This window comes from Rhineura floridana, chromosome 8 (assembly GCF_030035675.1).
Source record: "Rhineura floridana isolate rRhiFlo1 chromosome 8, rRhiFlo1.hap2, whole genome shotgun sequence".
Classification (NCBI taxonomy): domain Eukaryota; kingdom Metazoa; phylum Chordata; class Lepidosauria; order Squamata; family Rhineuridae; genus Rhineura; species Rhineura floridana.
In genome coordinates, this window is record NC_084487.1 from 124,189,436 (window position 1) to 124,210,730 (window position 21,295).

The window sequence follows — 21,295 nt, forward strand, 5'->3', positions numbered from 1 at the left end:
AACTTTTGCCTTTTGGAATGCCCACCAATCTTAAACCCTTCCCCCTCTGTTTTGCTTCCCATTTTCTTTAGGGGTTGTGAGCTTATCTTGACCCTGAACTAAAACACAGGGCTTCTTGAACTCAAAAAATGCAACTATGCTGGTCACAGTACATTTGCATTATGTGGGGATATTATTTGATATAGCAGCACTAGCAGAGTTAAAAGAAAACAATGTTACATCTCTCCCCTCCAGGACAACATAGAAAAGGGCTTTTATTTCAAAAGACCCAACACTAAAACATGCAATTGCCATAATAAATCATAGCAAATAAAAAATTACTATACAGAGGAACCTGTTAAAACCCCATTAATTTCCAGGGTAGTCAGATGAAATACTGGGGTCACATTGGGATGCTAATATAGCCTAAAAGTTACTGCTACTGAACACAGGAAAACTAGCAAAAAATGAACAATTTGTGCTCATGGGTCATAACCCACACACCTCACATACCTATAACAGCCTGCTGCTTTCCAATATCTTTAATTTTTTCTTTGCTGCGAGGCCTTAAATGACATTTTGCATCCTTGATTTTAAAACGAGCCTTCTGCTTGATGGGCGGTGCTAATATGTCTAGAGAAATAAAATTAAAAGTTATCAATTGTGCTGTATTTTTAAGGATAGCTGAAGACAGGTCTGGATTCTTTTTTGTCGATTAAATGAGAGACAGGATGACATGAAGTATTTCAAAGAACTGATGTCATCAAGGGTTTCATATCACTGATTGCCATGTAGCCAGACTTCACTTCTACATTAAGAATTAGTGGTAACTGAAGTATGATGAAATTAAGAGTGCTGAAGTACCAGGATGCACCGGGGGCAAGAGATATGAAGACTGAAGAGGGTCCTAAAAGAAGTTTAATAGTTGACAAATGCTTTTCCTTTTTCTGAAACAGAATAAATAACAACATGGAAGATCGCGAAGACATCTAAAGACATCTGCATGAAACTGGGCCACTGTAGGTTAAAGTGGCCTTCCTGAAGGAAGGAGAGCTAGCGCTAGATAGATTATGGACACAGACCAAGAAAGGTTGATACCCACAGGATATGAGTGAAGTAAGGGCTGCAAGAATTAGGGTTTCAGGAAAGATGCTACCAAAGCCCTTATCAAGGCCATCCAGGCCACACTGCTGGGCCAGGTTAAGACACAGGTAACTGAAGCAACACACATACACAAAAACCATTTCCAGAGGGGTGAAGAAAGCTTCTCTTTGGATGTAACACAAAAGTGTAGGGATAGGTTAATTGTACTTCCTATCCTTCCACTTATTGTCATATCTAGTTCCCTCTGGCTGGCTTTAGCAAATAAAGCCATTTGGTGGTGGTGAAACGTAAAGCCTCTGTCTGGTTTTATCAGAATAGAATAATTTGATTTATTTCTTCCTACATTTTAATCTTGCCCTTCCTCCCAAAGGAGCACAAGGCAGCAAACTATAAAACAGTAAAAACAATACAAAGATTTAAAAAACATTTTAAACCAATCGAGTATCCTTACAGATTAATAATCTCAAGGTTGCCAAGAACAGTATCTTTCAGCCATCAGATGCCTGGATGGACAAGGTTCTGTCTTCACTATAGCATCAAGGTCAGTACAAATGTGAGCAATTTTATCTGTAAGACCTTTGTCTTTCAACAAGCCTTTTAAGTAGAGACCTTATCCCAGTCTGTGTCTGTGTTGGAATTGCTTTTTAAGGTTTTTTAAAAAGCTTTTTTACTTTAAAGATGTTTTGTTGTAAGATGTTTTTAAAGATGTTTGTTCTAACATATTTTAGAGTCTGTTTTTAAGATGTTTTAGAGTGTTTTCAGTGTTTTGTTTGCTGGCCTGGGCTCCTTCTGGGAGGAAGGGCAGGATGTAAATAAACAAACAAACAAATAATTAAATAAGCAAAGTGCTTAGCAAAATACTCACAGCGGCTCCCAGAAAGTTCTAGATGCTGCTGCTTTGGGCCTGATCTCAGAGGGCCCTTCACTATCTGATAAAGTGCTACTGGACAACACTTCACAAACACAATGGTAAGCCTTCTTCACGGCCATCACCACCACACAGCAAGATCCAAAATGGATTCTTAATTGTGTTTGGTTGCATTTGTTCTGAGATTCCTGCCATTTGCATTCTAGGCATTGACCTAGCCACTTCAGTGGCTTCAGCTCCTCTGTATAGCATGGTACTGACTTCGCTTTGTGGTTAGAATGAGGTCATTTGGAAGGAATCTGTGGCCCGAGTCATCCCCTCATTTCAAGTGGAGACCAGGGCTTTGACAAGACCACCTGCCAAATTTGTAGGAAAAGCCCTCAGGGACTTCAGTAATCCATATGGATCCTTGTATTACCTAGGAGAGGTCACAACAATCGGTCCATCACCCCTGCAGAGGCTTAAAGCATACCTGACATTAAATCTGATCAGGTAATGATCCATGCCAACCATGTCATTCCTGACTCCCCCCCATCATTGTTTCCCCCCTCCCACATCCATATGGAAGACCAAATCCAATGTATGTCTTACCATATGTGTTGGGCCAGATATTATTTGAGAGAGGCCCATGGTTGACATGAGGGTATGAAATCTTGAGCTACTTCTGACAGGTTAGCCTCTTCATGGATGTTAAACTATCCCAAGATCAAAAGCCTTGGGGTCCTCAACACCACATTTGAGATCACAGCTCAGGTAGGGAGGCAATAGAGTGGTCAGTACACTGACAGAATCCCCTTCTTGTTTCTTGAGCCCTTTGAACATCTAGGTACAGATGTTCCTAGATGTACCTGGTCAGGGAGATGTTATCCCTACACATAAGAGCTACTCTGCTTTCCTGCCCCTCCAGTCAGGGTTGGTGCTGCACCTGGAAACCTGAAGGGCACATCTGGGAGAGGTTCAAACCTCCCCTTTCATCCACACAGGTTTCAGTTATACATGCCAGATCAGCACAGCACTCAAGCAGTAAGTCTGAAATTAGACAGCCCTTGCTACCTGCTGATCTGACACCGAGGAGCAGCACCTGCAGACAGGACGTTTTGTTATAGATGCAATCCAGAAACAGTTGTGTATGCTTCAGTTTTATTGAGAACAGTGGATTTAACTGAACATTGTTGATAAGAGAACAAAGTTTGTTCATTCATTTCTCTCCAGGGTGGCACCATCACCATTGTATGTGTTCCCTAGCACTTTGGCTCCATTTTTCCCCCTAAAAGGGTGAGCTAGTAAGGATTTAGTGGTACAGGGCATTTTGAAGTATAAGTCTCCGACAGAAAACTCTCTCTGGACATGGATAAGGGAGTGATCCCCAACTGCTGTTCAGTTAGTGTGGGATCTGCTGAGACTGTAGGTGCCCACCCTCCCCTTGGTTCTAATTTAATCAAAGCCTCACCGTACTCTCTTCTGAAATAGTTAGGAGAGTCCTGAAAATTAAAGGATGCTATATATGAAACCCACTTTAACATCCAAGCAAAAGGTCTGTATTATTCTTATTCTACCTCTTTAAAATTCTTATTACCTCTTCCCTGCATTCCACCACAATCCACCTTTTGTCTTCTCAAAATCCAAAATTACACTGCGCAGCCTTACCGCTCACACCATAACCTTCCCTTCTCTTTTCTTTCTGGGAAACTGGAAACCATAGGCTATATCACCAACCTAGATATCTGCCCCAAACCTCCTTCCAATCCCTCTCTTTCAGAGAAGCCTTCTTTGGTTACCCATTTAATTACTCATTTTCTTATATTTCCTCAGTAAGACTCCGTTTCTGGAATAGCACTGATCCCTGTGACTCCCTTTAAGTACCTTACATGGACACTCCCCTATTCAGACTAAATGATCAAAATGTTGCCCTTGCTTATCTCCTGTGTATTGTAGATAGTGTGCTAGTTTCAACCAGCTCTACTGATACTAGTCTGTCGTCCAGCAGAATAAACTAGGGTTGCAATGAAAAGCTATTCCCCCTAGCACAATAACTGAATTGGTTTGCATGTAATGCTAAGGTAAACCATGGCTTAGTGCAAATGTGGTAGCTCCTAGTGAGGAGATCTCAGCTGCTTTGCTCCTCATCTCTCCCTGATGCTACTGTGCTGCTGGGAGCTAAGCCATCATTTGTCTTAGCATGTCATCCAATCTAGGTTCATGGTTTGTCTCGCTCTAAACAAACTATGAGTTGTGACCAAGGTTGTTCTTGGGTTTAGAGCTTGTGGTTGGCCTGGAGGAGATAATCAACAAGTCTGGGGTCAGATGACATACTAAGCCAACCATGGCTTAGTTCACAGCAATACAGCAGTAGGAAGACCAGAGTAGCCATAATCTCCATTCCAGGAACCCTCAGACATTTGCGCTAAATCATGGTTTGGCTTAGCATTTTGTGTGAACCAGCACACAGTTTGCAGACAATTTTTAAAGACACATATCCTCAGCAGCTACAGTAACACTGAGGTGGCTGGTGCCCACTGGACCTGGCAGGGCTTGCTAGGAAATGTGGTCACAGGGGCCTGACAAGTTGTTCTAGCTTTCACCCCATCTTCCTCCTTTGCAAAGACACTGTGGACACAAGCATTGCAGTTGTACAAATATGTAGCACCTAACTACACTGAATGGATCAGAAGGGGTCCCTGCTGTCACAGTTGCTTCTCTGCTGGAAGAAAAGTTGTGTGGCTTGCACCTGTTCTGATTCTCTCCCTATCCTTCTCCTTTGCAAAGAAACAGGTGACACATAAACACTGCAGTTGTATAAATACTTCACACCTAACTTAGTGTTTTACTTTGGTTCAGAACTGCTGTCACAATATTTACTGTGGGTTCATGCCAAAGAAACTGTATATTATACAGAAGAAAGCCTTACTGAATTCTATGAGGATTGCTCCCTGATAAGTATGTACAGGACTGCAGCTTGAATAATTTAGACTTAACGGTGCCAGGCAGGACTATTAACACCCCACCACCACCACCAAATTTCTAGATGTATGGGAAAAGGTTATTCTCCTTCCTCAGCTTATTCACTTCTGTGTCTTCTTTCCAGAATGTGGAATAAGGTGGAGGGATATTAAGTAGATCAGGACCTGGGAGATCAGGGTTAAAATCATCACTCAGCCATTAAGTTCACTGTGTGACCTTCGCCCAGTCACTGTCTCACAGCCTAACCTACCTCACAGGGTTGTTGTAAGGATAACATGGGGGAAAGGAGACCCATAAAATCAATACTGATAAATAAAGAATGATAATAATAAAAAGTCTATCTCTAGCCTGCCTGTCCCTGATTTTGAACTGGGGAAGGTGTGTGTGTGCGCATGTGTGCGAATGCACACGCAATTGTCTGCAGGGTGCAATCTATCCTCCTGTACTACATGTAGGTTCCACACACCGAGTTCTCATCTGAACCATCCCCTGCACCATCCTACTTTTTGTAATAGCATTTTTAATTTGCCAAAGTAGCTTATAGTCTTTTTATCCTCACAACAGGACATCATAGTACACTTTTAGCAAAACAACAAACAGTAGCAGAACCTTCAAGATTAACACATTTATTATAATATTTTAGCATAAGCTGTCTTGGGCTAGAGTTGGCTTCACCAGATCCATCATTCTTGGTCATCCCTGAAAAGTTATGCAATAATCCATTTGCTAGCCTTTAAAGTCCTATTGTTCATTTCTGCTGTAAGCCATGTTTTTTTTCTCTTAAAGTGCAAAGGCAAGTGCCAGTTGGCTTACTGGGAAGGAAAATGCAGAGGCAATATTCTAACTAACCCAAGAGTGACACTGCCTGAAGGATTTAACTTAAGCAGGGGGTTACATGATTCAGAATTATGGGCCTCATAAACAAATGGCATGAGCATGCACAAAGTGCATCTGCTTCCCCAATGAGGAACCTCTATTTGTATTTAATAAGATTATTCCACAATGGTCTAAAGCATAAAGTCTTCATTGCTAGACAGCCACATGAAACATGGAATCACTCCTATTCTTTTACCAACATGCCAAGAAAAGAAAAAAGCAGAAACAAGTGGCTTTAGCATTAACAGATACAACATCATTGTAATGTTAAGGGAATCCTGTCAGTGTTTTATGTGTTTCACCAGAGGCTAGAGGAGTTCCAGTCCAAGTGTCAGAGGCCTAGGTCATGAGGCTGTTGGATAGATTTCTGATGGGCTTTTCTCATGCCTAATGTGTGGTCCATCTTATAAATAAGGTGGGTTCCCTTTGTGTAAATAGTACATCTCACAATCACCACACAATATTGTTCTGCATGCAGTCTCCCCACATCAAACCTGGCAGCAGCACTAAATACACTTACACAATAAATAATTCCAGATCAAATCAAACTGTACGGACCTCCCCTTCATAGACTGTATTGCTGTTCCAGAGCTTTAGTCTTTAAACTACCATTCCCATAAACACAAGGTTACCAGGCTCACAGCATCCATTGCTTACCAAAAAGAAATATGTCTCAGCAGAATTAGCAAACACAATTTAAAGAATAATAATCTGAAGGGCCCCCCCAATTCCCATCTATTAAACAAAAGTGGTACATGTAAAAAAAAATATTTTACAAAGAAGAGAATCATAGTGGGCAAGTCAGTGAAATAACAATAAGCAAACAGCAAGACTGATCAGGCCTTGTGGTTTTCTCTGAGAAATGTGCTGTGTGTAGAGATATGAAGGCCCATAAAAAAAAACCCAGAAAATTTTGAAAACAGACAAATAGGGTTTCCCCCCCCAATTTTTCCCCAGAAAAAATCTTGGAAAAATTAGGAAAAAATTGACATTCCCCAATTTTTCCATTTTTGGGGGGGACCTTCACATCTCTGTGAAGCTGTGTGGGTGTGGCCTTCAAGGAAACAGCTCTGAGCATGCTCGGAACACAGTTATGATTCTGAGGGCTACATAGGCTGGAGGGCTACCAGAGCCTCAGTACTTCACAGTCCATGTTGACTTCCTAGATTTCTCTCCTGATAACAGTGGGAGTGTGAACTTGTACAACAGAGCCTGCAAAAGCCTGCAGATCTCCTAATATTTAAATTTCACATGGTTTTTCTGCACAGAGACACATGGGAGAGCTATGACCTCTTTGCTGCAGTTATATTTTTGGATTAGGATTGGCTGAGTGATGCAGAAAGTGGACCGGCCAGAGAACAAGATATTAACAGAAATGTCTCCAGGATTCTCTGAAAGTTCAAACAGAAGTACAAACTGTGTGGGGGACAGGAAAGAGTGTGTGGCTTTGATTTTGGGGGGAGGGGTAAATTGGTTGACATTCGCCTTAGGAGGGCTGTGCCCACTAGCCTTAGTGCATTGGATACACCAAAGTAATCTGACAATTGTTTTATGATGTAAACAGGAAACCAAAGCTTTGCTCTCTGCTGTATTTCTGCGCAATTGGTAAGTAGCAGTTACAGACAGAAAAATCTTTGGGTCATGTGAACTTGGCTTCACCCTACAGGATTCTGTTCTTCCAGTCTGGTGGAGGTAAAATGCTGAGCTTTAGGCTTTCTCCAGAGATCTTGGCAATGATATTTTCTCAGGCATTCATATATCCTGTAGAGCCCTGGTCAGCAATGTGCAGTGCCTGCAATGCTAGTTCAGTGTCTCACTTAAACACAAGCCAAGGACACTTCAACCCCACCTTTTGAAGACGAACAGCAAGAAGGCTTTGGCATAGCAACAATCCCACCCCTGCTGCTTATAATGTAGCTCAATTGCTCCTTCCCTGCCACATCCAAGCAAGGGTGGCCTATTGATGTACACATAGCGCAAGAGAGCCTCCACTGTGTTTCATGTGGCACGATACAGTTATGATTCTTCACAAGTTAAAGGGACAATGGGAAGGTGAGGTGGAGTTCTGTTACACACCAGAGAGAGGATATAAAGAGCCCTTTGCCTCTGTCTCAGATCACATGGGGAAACATAGCCAAGGTTCATAATATAGGAGAAGAGGAGTAGATTGAAGGATGTATATTAGGAGCCAGAAGGAGAATCCTGGGAGCAAAACTGAGCCCCCAAGTCAACAGTTAGTCCTTTCTATATAATTCTATATCCTAGAAGAAGATTTAAATAGGATCCCATCATGATAATGGATGTCTGAGTGTAATATCTATCATCAGGTTCTAAAGAGGAGTGCTCACCTGCACAGCTAGGAAGCGTACTATTGCGTTTCTGTGGTGACTTGCCCTGCTGTACTGGCACTCCACAGCTTACTGAATAACTATTCTCTGTGTCTGAGCAAAAGAAAAGAAAAACACACCACAAAATATGTTAAGATAACCAAAGATCTTTCTTTCATTTCATTCAGCTTCATTAAGACCAAACTTTTGTAACTATTTGTAACTTTTATTTATTCATTACTTTGTCATCATAGAAGTTTTTGATACTTACAGCTTCAAATCCTAATCCCCGAACTATGCTGCTGGTGGGGGTTAGGATTAGACTAAGTGCTCTGCCTGGCTCCATTGATCTCTACTGGTACAGAGGGCTCTATCACTGTGGAGGCCCCTTCAACTTTCAGCAGGGTGTGAAGATACCACCAATGTCTGGTGGCAGAAAAGCCCACAGACAGGGTGTTTTCAGGCTCTAGTGGGCTCTCAGCTGCATCAACCTTGATCTGGCACAGCAAAAAAGAGGAAGGTAGAGAGTGGATGTCATTCAATGAAACAGTTGAATGGAGGGGGGTAGCCCAGAATGATGAAAAAGGGTAAGTAAAACGTCACAGTTTTATTCCATTTATGTAAATTAAAATTGTAAAAAAAGCCCAACGTGTTTCGGCTAATCTTATATAGCCTTCATCAGGGGATTTCTTTACTCACATGCTTATTTTAAATTCTTCATTCAAAGTAATGATGATTCAGATTCTATGCAAAAGATTGTTGATAGCAGCAGCACGTTCGTCAGGCCGAATCTAGTCTAGAATACAATCTGAATCATCATTACTTTGAATGAAGAATTTAAAATAAGCATGTGAGTAAAGAAATCCCCTGATGAAGGCTATATAAGATTAGCCGAAACGCGTTGGGCTTTTTTTACAATTTTAATTTACATAAATGGAATAAAACTGTGACTTTTTCTTATGCTTTTTCGTCATTCTGGGCTACCCCCCTCCATTCAACAGCAAAAAAGAGAAAAGACCACCCTCTACCTTCCATCCTAGCTAGTGGCTGGGCTTCTAAAACAGTGGTTGCTCCGCTCTACCTTTTTGCTCCCTGGCCAAGGGCTTAGATTTATCAGTTAAGGCTTTTTGTCAGAGACACCCCAGATTTACCCAGCTTTCTGACATTTTAGCCAATGAATGTGGCTTCCAATAAAAAGATGAGAAAAGAAAATCCACATACAAGAAGATTCAGTCTTGTCTTGCAAATAAATAATAACATAGAAAGACCTTCAGCAAGCCACCTACTGCAAATTTTTACCAGGTTTGGACTTGAATGGTCCATGGTAAACAAAGATTGTAAATAAAGCTAGAAAAGGAACTTAACTCGCTATGTTATGTAGGAAAAAGGAAAATGGTGTTCAATACCAACCTGGGACAAAAAGTGTGTTGGATGGACATGATAAGAAACAGCTCTCAATCCCTCCCAATTTGCTACAGACCAACTGGGCCTTTGGAGCTGGCTTGGCGTTTGGAAGGCATTTCACCATCTCTGAGGAAGAAGAAAGAGGAAATCATTTGTTCAGATAACTACTACAATATCCTCCAGCTATTTGCTTTTTAAAGAGGGGAGGGCAGCTGAACAAGGGCTAAGCAGAGTGGACATGTAAGGCCAAAGCCTGCTCTTGAGGGCAGGGATAATTCTAAGTAAAACCAATGTCTGAACATGTCCTGAATCGATAAGGAGTCCTTGTTCATGGAATCACCACTGCATATGTTTCTTATATAAATATGTAAGATTCATACAGTTATAAACTACTTTTCAAAGAATTTACAACAAGAATTGAACAATTGGCCAAAACTGAATCAATCATTTTTGAGTCACATTTAAGCAGTTACAATGGTACTGTTGCAAAAACTGAATTGCTTATTTTAGAGCATCCCACTCCAATAAAAGATCAGGTAAAATAAATAATTTAATTTAACTTAAAAATAAATAAGAGGATTTGTATCATATGTGGTGAATCTGGGTGAAATCCAATGTGATGTGTGTGGGCATCAACTTGTGCAATAGGGTCTCCCCTTTCTGTCCTCCCTCCTGCAGCTGCCCCGGTACACCTCCCAATAACTCCTGCAGGGGTTGGGAGACCCTGGGAGCAGATTTTGGGGGTGTGCAGTGTTATGCAAATTTGTATAAATGAGCAGAGATCATTAACGGTCTGAGATGCGTGTGTGCCAGTGTGTGCGTTTACCTAAGTGGCAGACTTTTGCCCTGCATTTAGATCACTGAGACTTAAGACTTAGTAAAATAAGAAAAGCTATTTTATTTATAGAAAAACATAGTAGATAGGAAAGGTATACCTAATTCTAACTAGGTAAGTTGGAGACACAGCGCCCAGGTTTGGGAGTTGCCCTCATAGCTCAGGAGGGAGAGAGCAGAGACAAAGGGATGTCTTTGCATCACAGGCAAATGTAGTTAAGCCTAGCCATCTGGAGGACCCTAACTCTATCTCCCTTCTGGAACATAAACAAAAGAACAAAACAGGAGTTGCTCTTGCCCCACTACCAAAATGCAGAAGGCTAGAAGAGAATAGAGTCCCATTACGCAAGCAGATTTCAGTTGCAAAAGTGGGCAGTTTACACTGGATGTCACCCACTGGACAGAAAATACTCTGGGATATTTTATCAGATTAGATCCTTTAGTTATGCCTAGAGAATTTAGGTTTGTCTAGAAATGTAATAAATGATATTAATTCTGCCACAGCTTTGTTGGGGGCAACCTGAGATGTTTCTGCCGCACCAGGCGCCTGCACCACCCCGTATTTTCACTGGAAGTTGTAATTGCTGTTTTTTTGATAATGTTATTTGTTATTTAATTTTTGTAAATTGTACTGTTTTATCGATGTATTTCTATATTTGTGTTTTTCTTGTAAGCTGCCTTGAGGGCCTTTCGGCCATAAGGCGGGGTATAAATAAACTATAACAACAACAACAATATGGTTTTATACAAAGACAGTGACTTCTCATAGAGTCATTTCAGAGAAATACTGGGAAACACAGGCAGAGCAATCCTACATCCAGGAAGCTGGTTTAAATTAAGGCCATTTAAAGTACACCACAACCTAACTCCATTCAGGAGTCCTTGGAAGGGGAGAACGCTGGCTGAGACAGCAGAGCTGAGTGGAGAGAAAATCCCACACAACCCAGACAGACAGTGTCACTATGGGAACTGCAGCCACTTGTTGCTGAGAGTTCCCAAGCCCCCTTATCGGCTGTGTACAAACAGTGAGACTTCCCACAGATAGCCCATGGGAAGCAGCTTGGAAGCACCAGCTATCACGAGTCCCCTGGAAAAGGCTTGGAGTGATTGGAGTAACAAGGAGGAGGCAGACTGGGATTTGGAGAAAGGTTCAGGAGGCGAGCCTTTGGGCCCGCTGCAGACTCCCATGCCATGGACAGTGACAGTTCAGCTCCTATAGACCCCACTGTCTCTGAACCAGCGCCACCTGTTCATGAAGCTGCCTCATCACTCTCTCAAGCCCCCCTTCCTTGCCCACGCCATCATCATCACGGGGAAGAGGAGGGCCTAGCCAAGGGAGTTCCACTCCCTTCCTTACTTGTGCCACTGCCAACTCAAAGCCCACCTCTGGCGGGGGAGGACCGTGATGAAGTGGGACAGCCTCCCTCACCATGCATATGCAGGAGGTGGCAATCTCAAAGGGCTTTTGCCACCTCTCTTAGGCGGAGCGAATGTTTGCACACACGCTCTCCTCAGTGACACTGAGCTCACATGGGTAGGATGCCCTCCCACCCTTACGTAAGGCTGTGAAGGGGACGTGACTAATTGCTGCGACATCGTCTTTAGCCTGGTCTAGTCATGCCCGGTTAAGTACCATAGAGATGCTGATTCCTGTGTAATCTGTGAGTTTGTTTATTTATTTATTATTTATATCCCGCCCTTTCTCCCAGTAGGAGCCCAGGGCGGCCAACAAAAGCGCTAAAAACACTTTAAAACATCATAAAAATAGACTTCAAAATGTATTAAAACACAACAACCATTAATAACATATTAAAACAAAACATCTTTAAAAACATTTTTTTAAAAGCGTTAAAAACATTTTTAAAAGGTTTAAAAATATATTTATATAAGTTGATTCATGAAGAGCCTTGTGAGTACCTTTTATTAAATTTATAAAATAAAAGCACACATCTGCATTTGAGTCTGACTTCAGGGAATTTGGGCAGGACACCAGCACAGGAATGCAAACAAACACCTAGCAGGACATGCACAGTGTCCATAGCAACAGCCATTCAGCATGCCTCACACACCACACACCCAAGGCATGGCCACTACATGCTCTGCCAGTCACACAGCCACATGCACAGGCAGCGCCTCACAGCATGACTAGGTAACCAAACACACTTGGAACCCACAAGCACACCCTGCATCTTATATTGCACACCCTACAAACATCCCAATCACACACACAGGCCACAGCACCACCCTCCTCCCTGCAAAAAACAGATGGCACACATGGGGAGATACAAAAGGGCAGTTTATTGAAAACAACCAATAAAATAAACAGGACTATACTCTCAGCAGAGACAGCGAGTGGGCAGGAAATAATAATAATAATAATAAAATTTTATTTCTAAGCCACATATCTGGCCGAATTAATGGCCACTCTAGGCGGCGTACATAATAGGATAAAATACAACATCTAAAATACAACATATAAGCAAAAACATCAACTGTAATTAATCTAAAACCACCCACAAACTGCAACAAGATAAAAACTAGTCCACCCCAAGAATCCTGTAAGCCCGCCTGAATAACCAGGTTTTCAAGGCTCGGCGGAAACTTGGTAGGGAGGGGGCATGGTGGAGGTCGTAGGGCAAAGAGTTCCAGAGGGTGGGGGCCACAATCGAGAATGCCCTCTCTCTGGTCCACACCAGCCTAGCTGTTTTAACTGGTGGGACCGAGAGAAGGTCTTGTGAGGCTGATCTTGTTGGGCGGCATATTTGGTGATGCTGGAGGCGCTCCTTCAGATAAACTGGGCCGAAACCGTAAAGGGCTTTAAAGGTTAATACCAACACCTTGAATTGGGCCCGGTAAACAACTGGTAACCAGTGTAGATCTTCTAACACCGGAGTGATGTGATCACGGCGACGGCTGTTCTTAATCAAATGTGCCGCCGCATTCTGTACCAGCTGTAATTTCCGGACCGTTTTCAAGGGTAGCCCAACGTAGAGTGCATTACAGTAGTCTAAGCGAGAGGAGACCAGGGCATGTACCACCCGGGGGAGCAGATGGACAGGAAGGTAGGGTCGCAGCCTCTGTATTAGATGTAATTGATACCAAGCTGCCCGGCTCACTGCCAAAATCTGAGCCTCCATGGACAGCTGGGAGTCAAGAATGAAACACACAAATGGAGCCCACTCCAAACACACCAGACCATGCCTTCAGGGACGACTGTGGCAGGGATGGCCCTGGGGACAGGAAGTTGGCACCTCCTCTTCTCCTACAGCTGTGGTGACTGGACAGTGATCCCTAACCCTCGCTCATGCACTCCCCTCTGATCTGGGTATCATGGTCATGGCCACAACCAGCCCCAGTACCCCCCACCTCTTGGATCAGGGCACAGAGGAGGAGAGACATCCATCTTTACTCCTGAATGCTCCCATCTAACATCTCCACAACACTAGGCTCCTTTCTTCCTACAGTGACCTTCTGGTGACTGGCCTGGCCTGAAGGCACTTAAACTCTTCTTGCCGAAAGCAAGTAGGCTAGATTAAATGTTCCCTACCCAGGCTCCATCTTTTAGCTAACATGTCTAGCTTAATTTCCAGTCAGATATTTTTTTAACTGTGCGCTCCAAGCAACTGTGATTGATGCTTAATGACATCACTCGGGCCCACCTCGTGACATCACTTGGGCCTGCCCCTAAAATCTCAGGTTTTGGGATGCTTCTGACCCGGCAACCCTAATTGACTACCATTTATCACCTTCTGCAAATCAACTTAAGTATCCCAGTTTACAACAATGTTTTGATACGTTATGAAGGTTGCCTTTTGTATTCTATTCCATGCAAAAGGTTGTTTTTTCTCTTTAGTTAAGTTTAGTTTAGTTTGGCTTATTGGTTGATACTCTCCATTGGTCATATTCAGAATGGAAATGGAAATGGACTGCCTTCAAGTCGATTCTAACTTATGGTGACCCTATGAATAGGGTTTTCATGGTAAGTGGTATTCAGAGAGGGTTTACCATTGCCTCCCTCTGAGGCTGAGAAGCAGTGACTGGCCCAAGGTCACCCCGTGCGCTTCATGGCTATGTGGGGATTCAAACCCTGGTCTGCCAAATCGTAGTCCACCACTCTAACCACTATGCCACACTGGCTCTCTCATATTCAGAACAGACACAATTAAATCAGTGACTTAAGTTGATATCACCCATTATTTATTTATTTTACTTGTGTTGGAATCTCCATTTTATATTCTTATTTCATATTTCATTTGAAAGTTAAGAATTGATGAAACATTATTATTATTGAAATGATATTTTTGTTAGGCTTGCATATGTATATATGTTTCATGCATGCATATCTAGATTTGTGCATATTTTTCATCAAACTTTTAAAAAAATAAATGATTTCTGCACAACACTTGAATAAGCCATACTAAACAGAGAAAAAAATTGCTTCCCCCCACACCCTTAGATAATTCCACCCAAAATAGAAATAGAACATATCCAGTTTGAAACACAAAAGGCTGTCTTCACCATCATGTGACACTGACCATTAAAAAGGCTTTGAAATTAATAAAAATAAATTGGACACATTTCTAGGATGAAAAATGAAAAAAATATAATTTTCTAGGTTAGATTCTCTGTAGAAACAGTAGTAACACCGGAAAGAAGCAAAGTAAGAACAACAAACGTACAAAATGTTCCATCTTTGGAGATGGCAGGTGTTGGCACCACTCACTGTATGCTCAGAGGCACATGTTACTAAACTCTTCCAAGTTACACAGGAAGCAGATTGGACTGTGAAAGACCAACCCAAATTGTGTGTGCATTTTGACAAATTTGTAGGGCAGTACAATATCTCAGAGAGGAGGTCAGGTCTCCTGCTCCCCTGGTGCATTCACTATAGCTGCCCAACTTCCCTGCTTTTTAAAGTTTGATAGAAATATCTTTTGGCTATAGGTATGTTCTTAAACCGCAAGATTTCTTTTTGCCTATTAGTGAATTTCTCTGCTTTTTAATCCAGGAGGTAAGAAATGGGATCCTGTGCAAGTTTGCTGAGAATGGATTGATCATTGGGTGGGTGAGTACAGTAGGGCCACTCTCTCCAAATCTGAGTGATTTTGTCCCTGAAGTGCCTCGCAAAGTTGTTAACGCAGGCTGCTGAGATTGTCAAAATTGTGACATTGGAATCTCTACAACAGGGATAGCCAAAATTGTGCCCTCCAGAAGAACTGCAACCCCCTTCAGCCCAGCAAGCACAGACAATGGTCAGGAATGCTGGGAGTTGTAATCCAACATCTGGAGGGCACCACGATGGCTATCCTTCCTCTACAGAACAGGTTTGTTTTGTTCTCTGGTACTCCATGAGATCTAGTACATGCAAAAGTGGAACTCAATTGTGGCCCAGATTCATAATGCTACAATTAACTATTTTAAAAAGCTGAAAGACTCCTCACATAGAGATCTTTCTAAATTGTGTTACCTCAAGTTACAGAATTGAAAGGATTTGGTCTCCTAATCAGGGTTAGGACATAGGGTAGCATGTACAACACCACTGTTACCTTTGATGAAGGAGTTTTCCTGTGTGCAATTTTTATTTATTTTACCTATTTATGGGCTACCCTTTGGTGCAAGAAGTGAAAAAGGAGGAAAGTGCCTGTTTTGAAATGTTACTTACCAACACAGTCCTTTTTATTCCAGTGTAATTTCTTCCCCAATGGACAAACACATTCGTAACTCCCCATTGTATTAAGGCATCCATAGTCACAGCTCCCATTGCTGATGCTACATTCATCGATATCTGAAAGTATATTTATATGAATTAGTGTTGTACTGTAAGTATATAGTGCAACTATTCCTTCCTGTCATCTGTCCACCAGAACTGCTTTAGGTTAGACTATCCCCCCCCCCGGTTTATTCCACCCTTGTCCCTTTTGTGATGTTCAGTGAGATTGGTGCAGTAGCGATTTTGGACCATGCCCCTATTTCCATTTCTCTCCAACCACTGCAAAATTCAAGACAACGGACCTGGCACCTGAACACTTCTCTGCTGGATGAGCCATGCTTTTCCTTGCAAACGAAGAAGCAGCTTGAAATTTTTTTTGAGTTGAATGAGGGTTCTACAGCTTCTCAAGATGACAAAATGGGAGGCCAGTAAGGCTTTTATGCAGGCCACTTTATTGTACATGTCACTCATATAACAAAAGAGAAGGCTTGCCAAGAAGCCAAACTTGAATGAAAGTTCAAAATGCTGCTCAACCAGTGTGGCTCTACCCTCTAAAAAGTTATATGAGGAGCTGAGTTGTGCTAAATATGAACTGGACTCATTCCTTACCTCTAAGGCAGACTTTGCCCTGATCTCCCTAAAGCACTGGGAAAGAAAGGAGAAGCCCAGCCAGTTGTTGAAGTATACCACAAAACCTTTCTCCTAACTAGCATCCAAACATGGCAGTATCCATTGCCAATGGATGCTGCACTTGGGCGCTCTTGGAATCCCTTCATTTGGCTCTGTTGGAGGGATAGAGTGCTCTTGGTTCCCAATACATCAAAGAAACATTACCCCACCAGCCATAGTGGCAGTATGTCACACTTGGGACAGAGTGGCAAGGACATTCAAATTTGACCTTATACCCATAAAAGACACACCCTTTGGTTTAACTCCCACCAGAAAATTGGGGGCAGGACATTCTTGTGAAAGTGTTGGGCAGAAAGGGGCATCTATATGCTACATCAGCTGATTAGACAAGATGGATAATTTCTCCTTTTCTTGAGCTTGTGGAAAGATTTGACCTCCCTAGGGCAGTACGCTGGCAACACGTCTAGGTGAAACATTTGCTAACTACCTTATTTGGCCCTATGGTACTCAGTGCCTTGCAATCACCAGAATCAGGACCTGATTGCTTCAGCTGAGCATTTTAAGCCGGGAATATTGATCACTAGCACATAAAACTAAGTTTGACTGGCACGATTGTAGGGAGAAGTGTAAAGGGACCTAGAATGCCTAGTCTGGGAGTAGCACTTGAAGACAGTTCTAGCCTAGGTGCAAATATCATCTTTGGAACTTAAATTACATTTATTCCAACAGAAAATTATATTTAGTGTGTACTGGATCCCTCACAGGCTTTAACAGAAACACATTTCAAGTATGGATAAATGCTGGAGTTCTGGTGCATATCCAGCATCTTTAGAACATACTGTATGATATGGTCTTGCCCGGTGGTGGCCCCATCCTGGTCAGAGGTCCTGACATGCATTAATTCTGGTTCTAGAGAAGCATTTGACATTGGCAGATGTTAATGTACCATTGAATTATATTCTGGCATTATGACACCTAACTGAAGAGTAATGGAGATGGATCCTGTGGGCACTGATGGTAGTGAACTGACTGACACAGCAATATAATATTGGAAACAACACCTCTCACCCCATATTGTGCCATGGTCAGAGGATCTATCAATGTTGGCAGCATATGAATGGGCAGCTTTTCACGGGTTGCAGCAGGATGAGGAATTCTCTAATGTTTGTTCTGTCTACATGGATTTATTTGCATGAACTTGTGTGAGCATTGTGACTGAACTTTACCTCCTAGGGTGTTTTTGTAGATACCTCCTAGGGTGTTTTTGTAGAATTTTAGGGCTGGAGCAATGAACCTCCCCTCCCCTCCCCTCATCCCACCCTCCATTGTTTGTGTCTACTTCTGTATGTACATGAAGTATGTGTGTGTCAGAACGGATGGTGTTTTTAGAGTGTATATCTCTTGGTTGTGATGGTGTGGCTTTCTTTGTTACATGGAAATATTTGATGTTGAATAAGAAACTATAAATATTTTTTTAAAGTGTATACCACAATATGAATAAGCTATATTAGGAATAGTAGCAATTTATATATACAGTATATTTAAGCAAAAATGGTTGAGTCAGCAACTTAAATAGTCCTCTGGAAAATTATAGGCAGGCCAAAAGATTCTAATATATGTGTCACTCATATTCTAAGAACAGAACTGAAGATTTAGAGATATTTGGTCAGACTTAAACATAACTTGTTTAGTCTACTTGATTAGCATTTAAGTATCACTTTGTATAAATGCTATACAAAGTTTAATTTAATAAAACTGTCATTGTTCCCAGAATTAAATGCAATGAACTTAAATAGAATATTAATTTTTCGGTTACTTTAGGCTGTTATGCTGCACAGAATGAAGCTGTTTAAACCCCACTGAAGTAATTGAGAATAAAACAACCAATTGTTTTTTTTTTAGAATTCCTTTAGTACAGTGGCTGCTGACATTGTCTCTGTTGTTCTCACACCACTCTGGGTATGAAAAACCTCTGTGTGTTTACATCACATGCAACTGACCTCTGACCCCTTGAGAGGCACATCACTTGCATGATATGTGTGTAATGAAAGAAAACTTGTATACATGTTGGCAGAAACTGTTACAGTGCTTTTTTTATTTAAAAAAATGAGGTGCTGGTACTCATATCTTAATAAAAGTACCGTGGGTCCCAGCACAAAATGGCTGGCATGAGCCACAAAAAGAAGAGGTGCTGGTACTCTGTATCAGTGAGTACTGTCACATAAAAAGCTCTGGTTACACATATCTGGACAGGTATTGGTACCACTTCAGAGACAATGGCATAAACACCAGAAAAGGTATGTAGGAACATGGGGAATATAGCAGCCTTAGGGAATAGAACATGAACTCATACTTGTTCCTACACAGATTTTAATTCATATAATGTAAAGAGTTTTGAAAAGTAAATAGGATTTTGCATAGTACAGATAAATTATTTCACAGGAAGTCAATACCTCTGAAGACTATGATTCTACTAAATAATACTAATGAAAAAGGTGAGCAGAAACCACATTTCGATTAGAAATCTCTTCACCTACATAGATAAAAATGCTCATATTCCCCAACTGGGATTTGGCTATTGTTATCTCCACCTTTAAAAAAGGAAGGAAGGACAATCTGGCAAATTACTGCCCAATCAGCTTATTGACTATAATCAGCAAGCTTTATGCCAGACATCTTTACTGGAAACTTCAAGCCTGAATGGAACATGAAAATATTCTAGCTGATCAACAGGCTAGATTTGGGGCAAGCTGATCCACAATGGATCAGGCATTAATCTTGCAGCACCTGGTGGTGAAATACAACAGTAAACCTAAAACATATTTGTTTCCATCCTTTGTTGACCTTAAATCCGCCTTTGATTCCATCTCCAGAAATAAACTCTGGCAAAAACTCAAGGTCTCCACAGTGGACCGTCGCTTGTTACTCTTTACGTATAAATTACATGAAAGAACCTTTTTAAAAATTAGGTGCAATTCAGAAGGTCTTCTTTCAGGCCCTGTTCCAACTTCTAAAGGAGTAAAGCAAGGATATATATTAGCCCCATTGTTGTTTAAATTTTATATAAACTCTCAACCCATAGCCCTCAACTACTTTAATACGTATCTCCCAAAGCTAGCCCACAGGCAGCTATTTGTGCTATTATATGCTGACGATACAGTAATTTTGTCCCAGTCACCAAGAGGATTGAGGAGAGCCCTGCGAGCTCTTGCTCAATACTGTCATGATGAACAGTTACAAATAAATTAACAAAAAACAAAGGTTATGGATTTTGCTAAAAGACCGAGGATGTAAGTATGGTCAATAAATGGATATAGGATTGAAAAGATAAAGATCTATAAATACCTGGGTGTGGTCTTTTAGGCAAATGGAAGCCGGAAGGTGCAAGTAGAGTATGCCACCCAGACAGCCCAAAGGTGTGCTTCTGCTGTACTAAATTTTATCCACACTAGATGAGGATTTTATGTACCAATGGCAATAAAGTTGTTTGAAACCAAATCATTAACCCAGCTTCTTTATGGAGCACAAACCAGACCTTATTCCAGTTTTAAACCTCTGGAAGTAGTACAATCCAACTTTTTGAGGGCTGTCTTCCAAGTACCTCACTATGTTCCAAACATTGCTTTACAATTGGAGGCTGGCCTCCAGAAAGTCAAAACTAGTGCTTGACTCACCACCTTCAACTGCTGGCTGAAACGAAACTTTTTTCTAAATGGTTTAGCTCCACTAACATTACAGAATGAGTTCCAGTCAATATGGAAGTAAACCTTGCTTCAAAAACGTCAGTTGTATGGACTCTCCTTGGGTTATCTCATCTCCCAAGTATATGATACGGCTAGAATGATTCTCAGACAATGCATTACTGATGTTGAACGCCAATATGAACTGGGCTTAACCTCCAACTACACTTCAATTGACAGAGCACTCCAGCCTAATAAACCTGCAAACTACCTTTTTGTACTCTCAGTTCAAAAACATCACAGAGCTTTCACAATGGCACATTTTAATGTCCTCCCTTCAGCAGTTGTGGGAGGAAGATTTGAAAAATCCCTTACCATGACCGTAAATGTCCTTGTGACTCTGGAGAGGTGGAAACAGTGACTTATGTTCTCCTGTATTGTTCATTCTATCGTGATTTACGTAGAACTCTAATTGAACATCTCCTACTGAAATCCCCAGGATGATCAGTGGCATCCAATGTTTCATTACTCCTTTCTGATCAAAATACATTTATTACTTTTAGTACTGCCAAATTTTGTGCTGCAGTGAGTAAAACTCGCCAGGAACTGACCCTAACCATCTTGTTACCTTTTTTCCCCTTCCATTTGGAACTTTATAATCTTATGTCTTAACAATCTTATATTTAACAATTTTATCTTGGATTGGGATACCCCATTTTATTGCATTTTATTCTTCTGTATATTAGGATAATCTCCTCTTATGAGAGTTTTACAAATCTATTTTATGCTGGTCATTGACCATAACAATAAAGATTTGATTTGAAGCCACATTAATTAAATCCCATGTCAGCCATGCAGATGTTGATAACTAATTGTTTAAACCATTCTGATAGCAAGAGTAAGGTTAAAAAAATACTGGATG

At 41.4% G+C, this 21,295-nt stretch overlaps 1 protein-coding gene across 7 annotated transcripts in view; it reads right to left on the bottom strand.

The window, feature by feature from the left end:
* Positions 1-21,295, bottom strand: part of SCUBE1 (signal peptide, CUB domain and EGF like domain containing 1) — a 298,746-nt gene that overhangs the window by 21,863 nt on the left and 255,588 nt on the right. For all 7 annotated transcript variants that reach the window (XM_061582352.1, XM_061582354.1, XM_061582353.1 and 4 more), the window contains 4 exons: positions 16,016-16,138; positions 9,526-9,645; positions 8,137-8,229; positions 493-612 (listed from right to left, as the gene is read on the bottom strand). In XM_061582352.1, the coding sequence (XP_061438336.1) occupies positions 493-612; positions 8,137-8,229; positions 9,526-9,645; positions 16,016-16,138 (456 nt within the window). The remainder of the gene's footprint in view (positions 1-492; positions 613-8,136; positions 8,230-9,525; positions 9,646-16,015; positions 16,139-21,295) is intronic.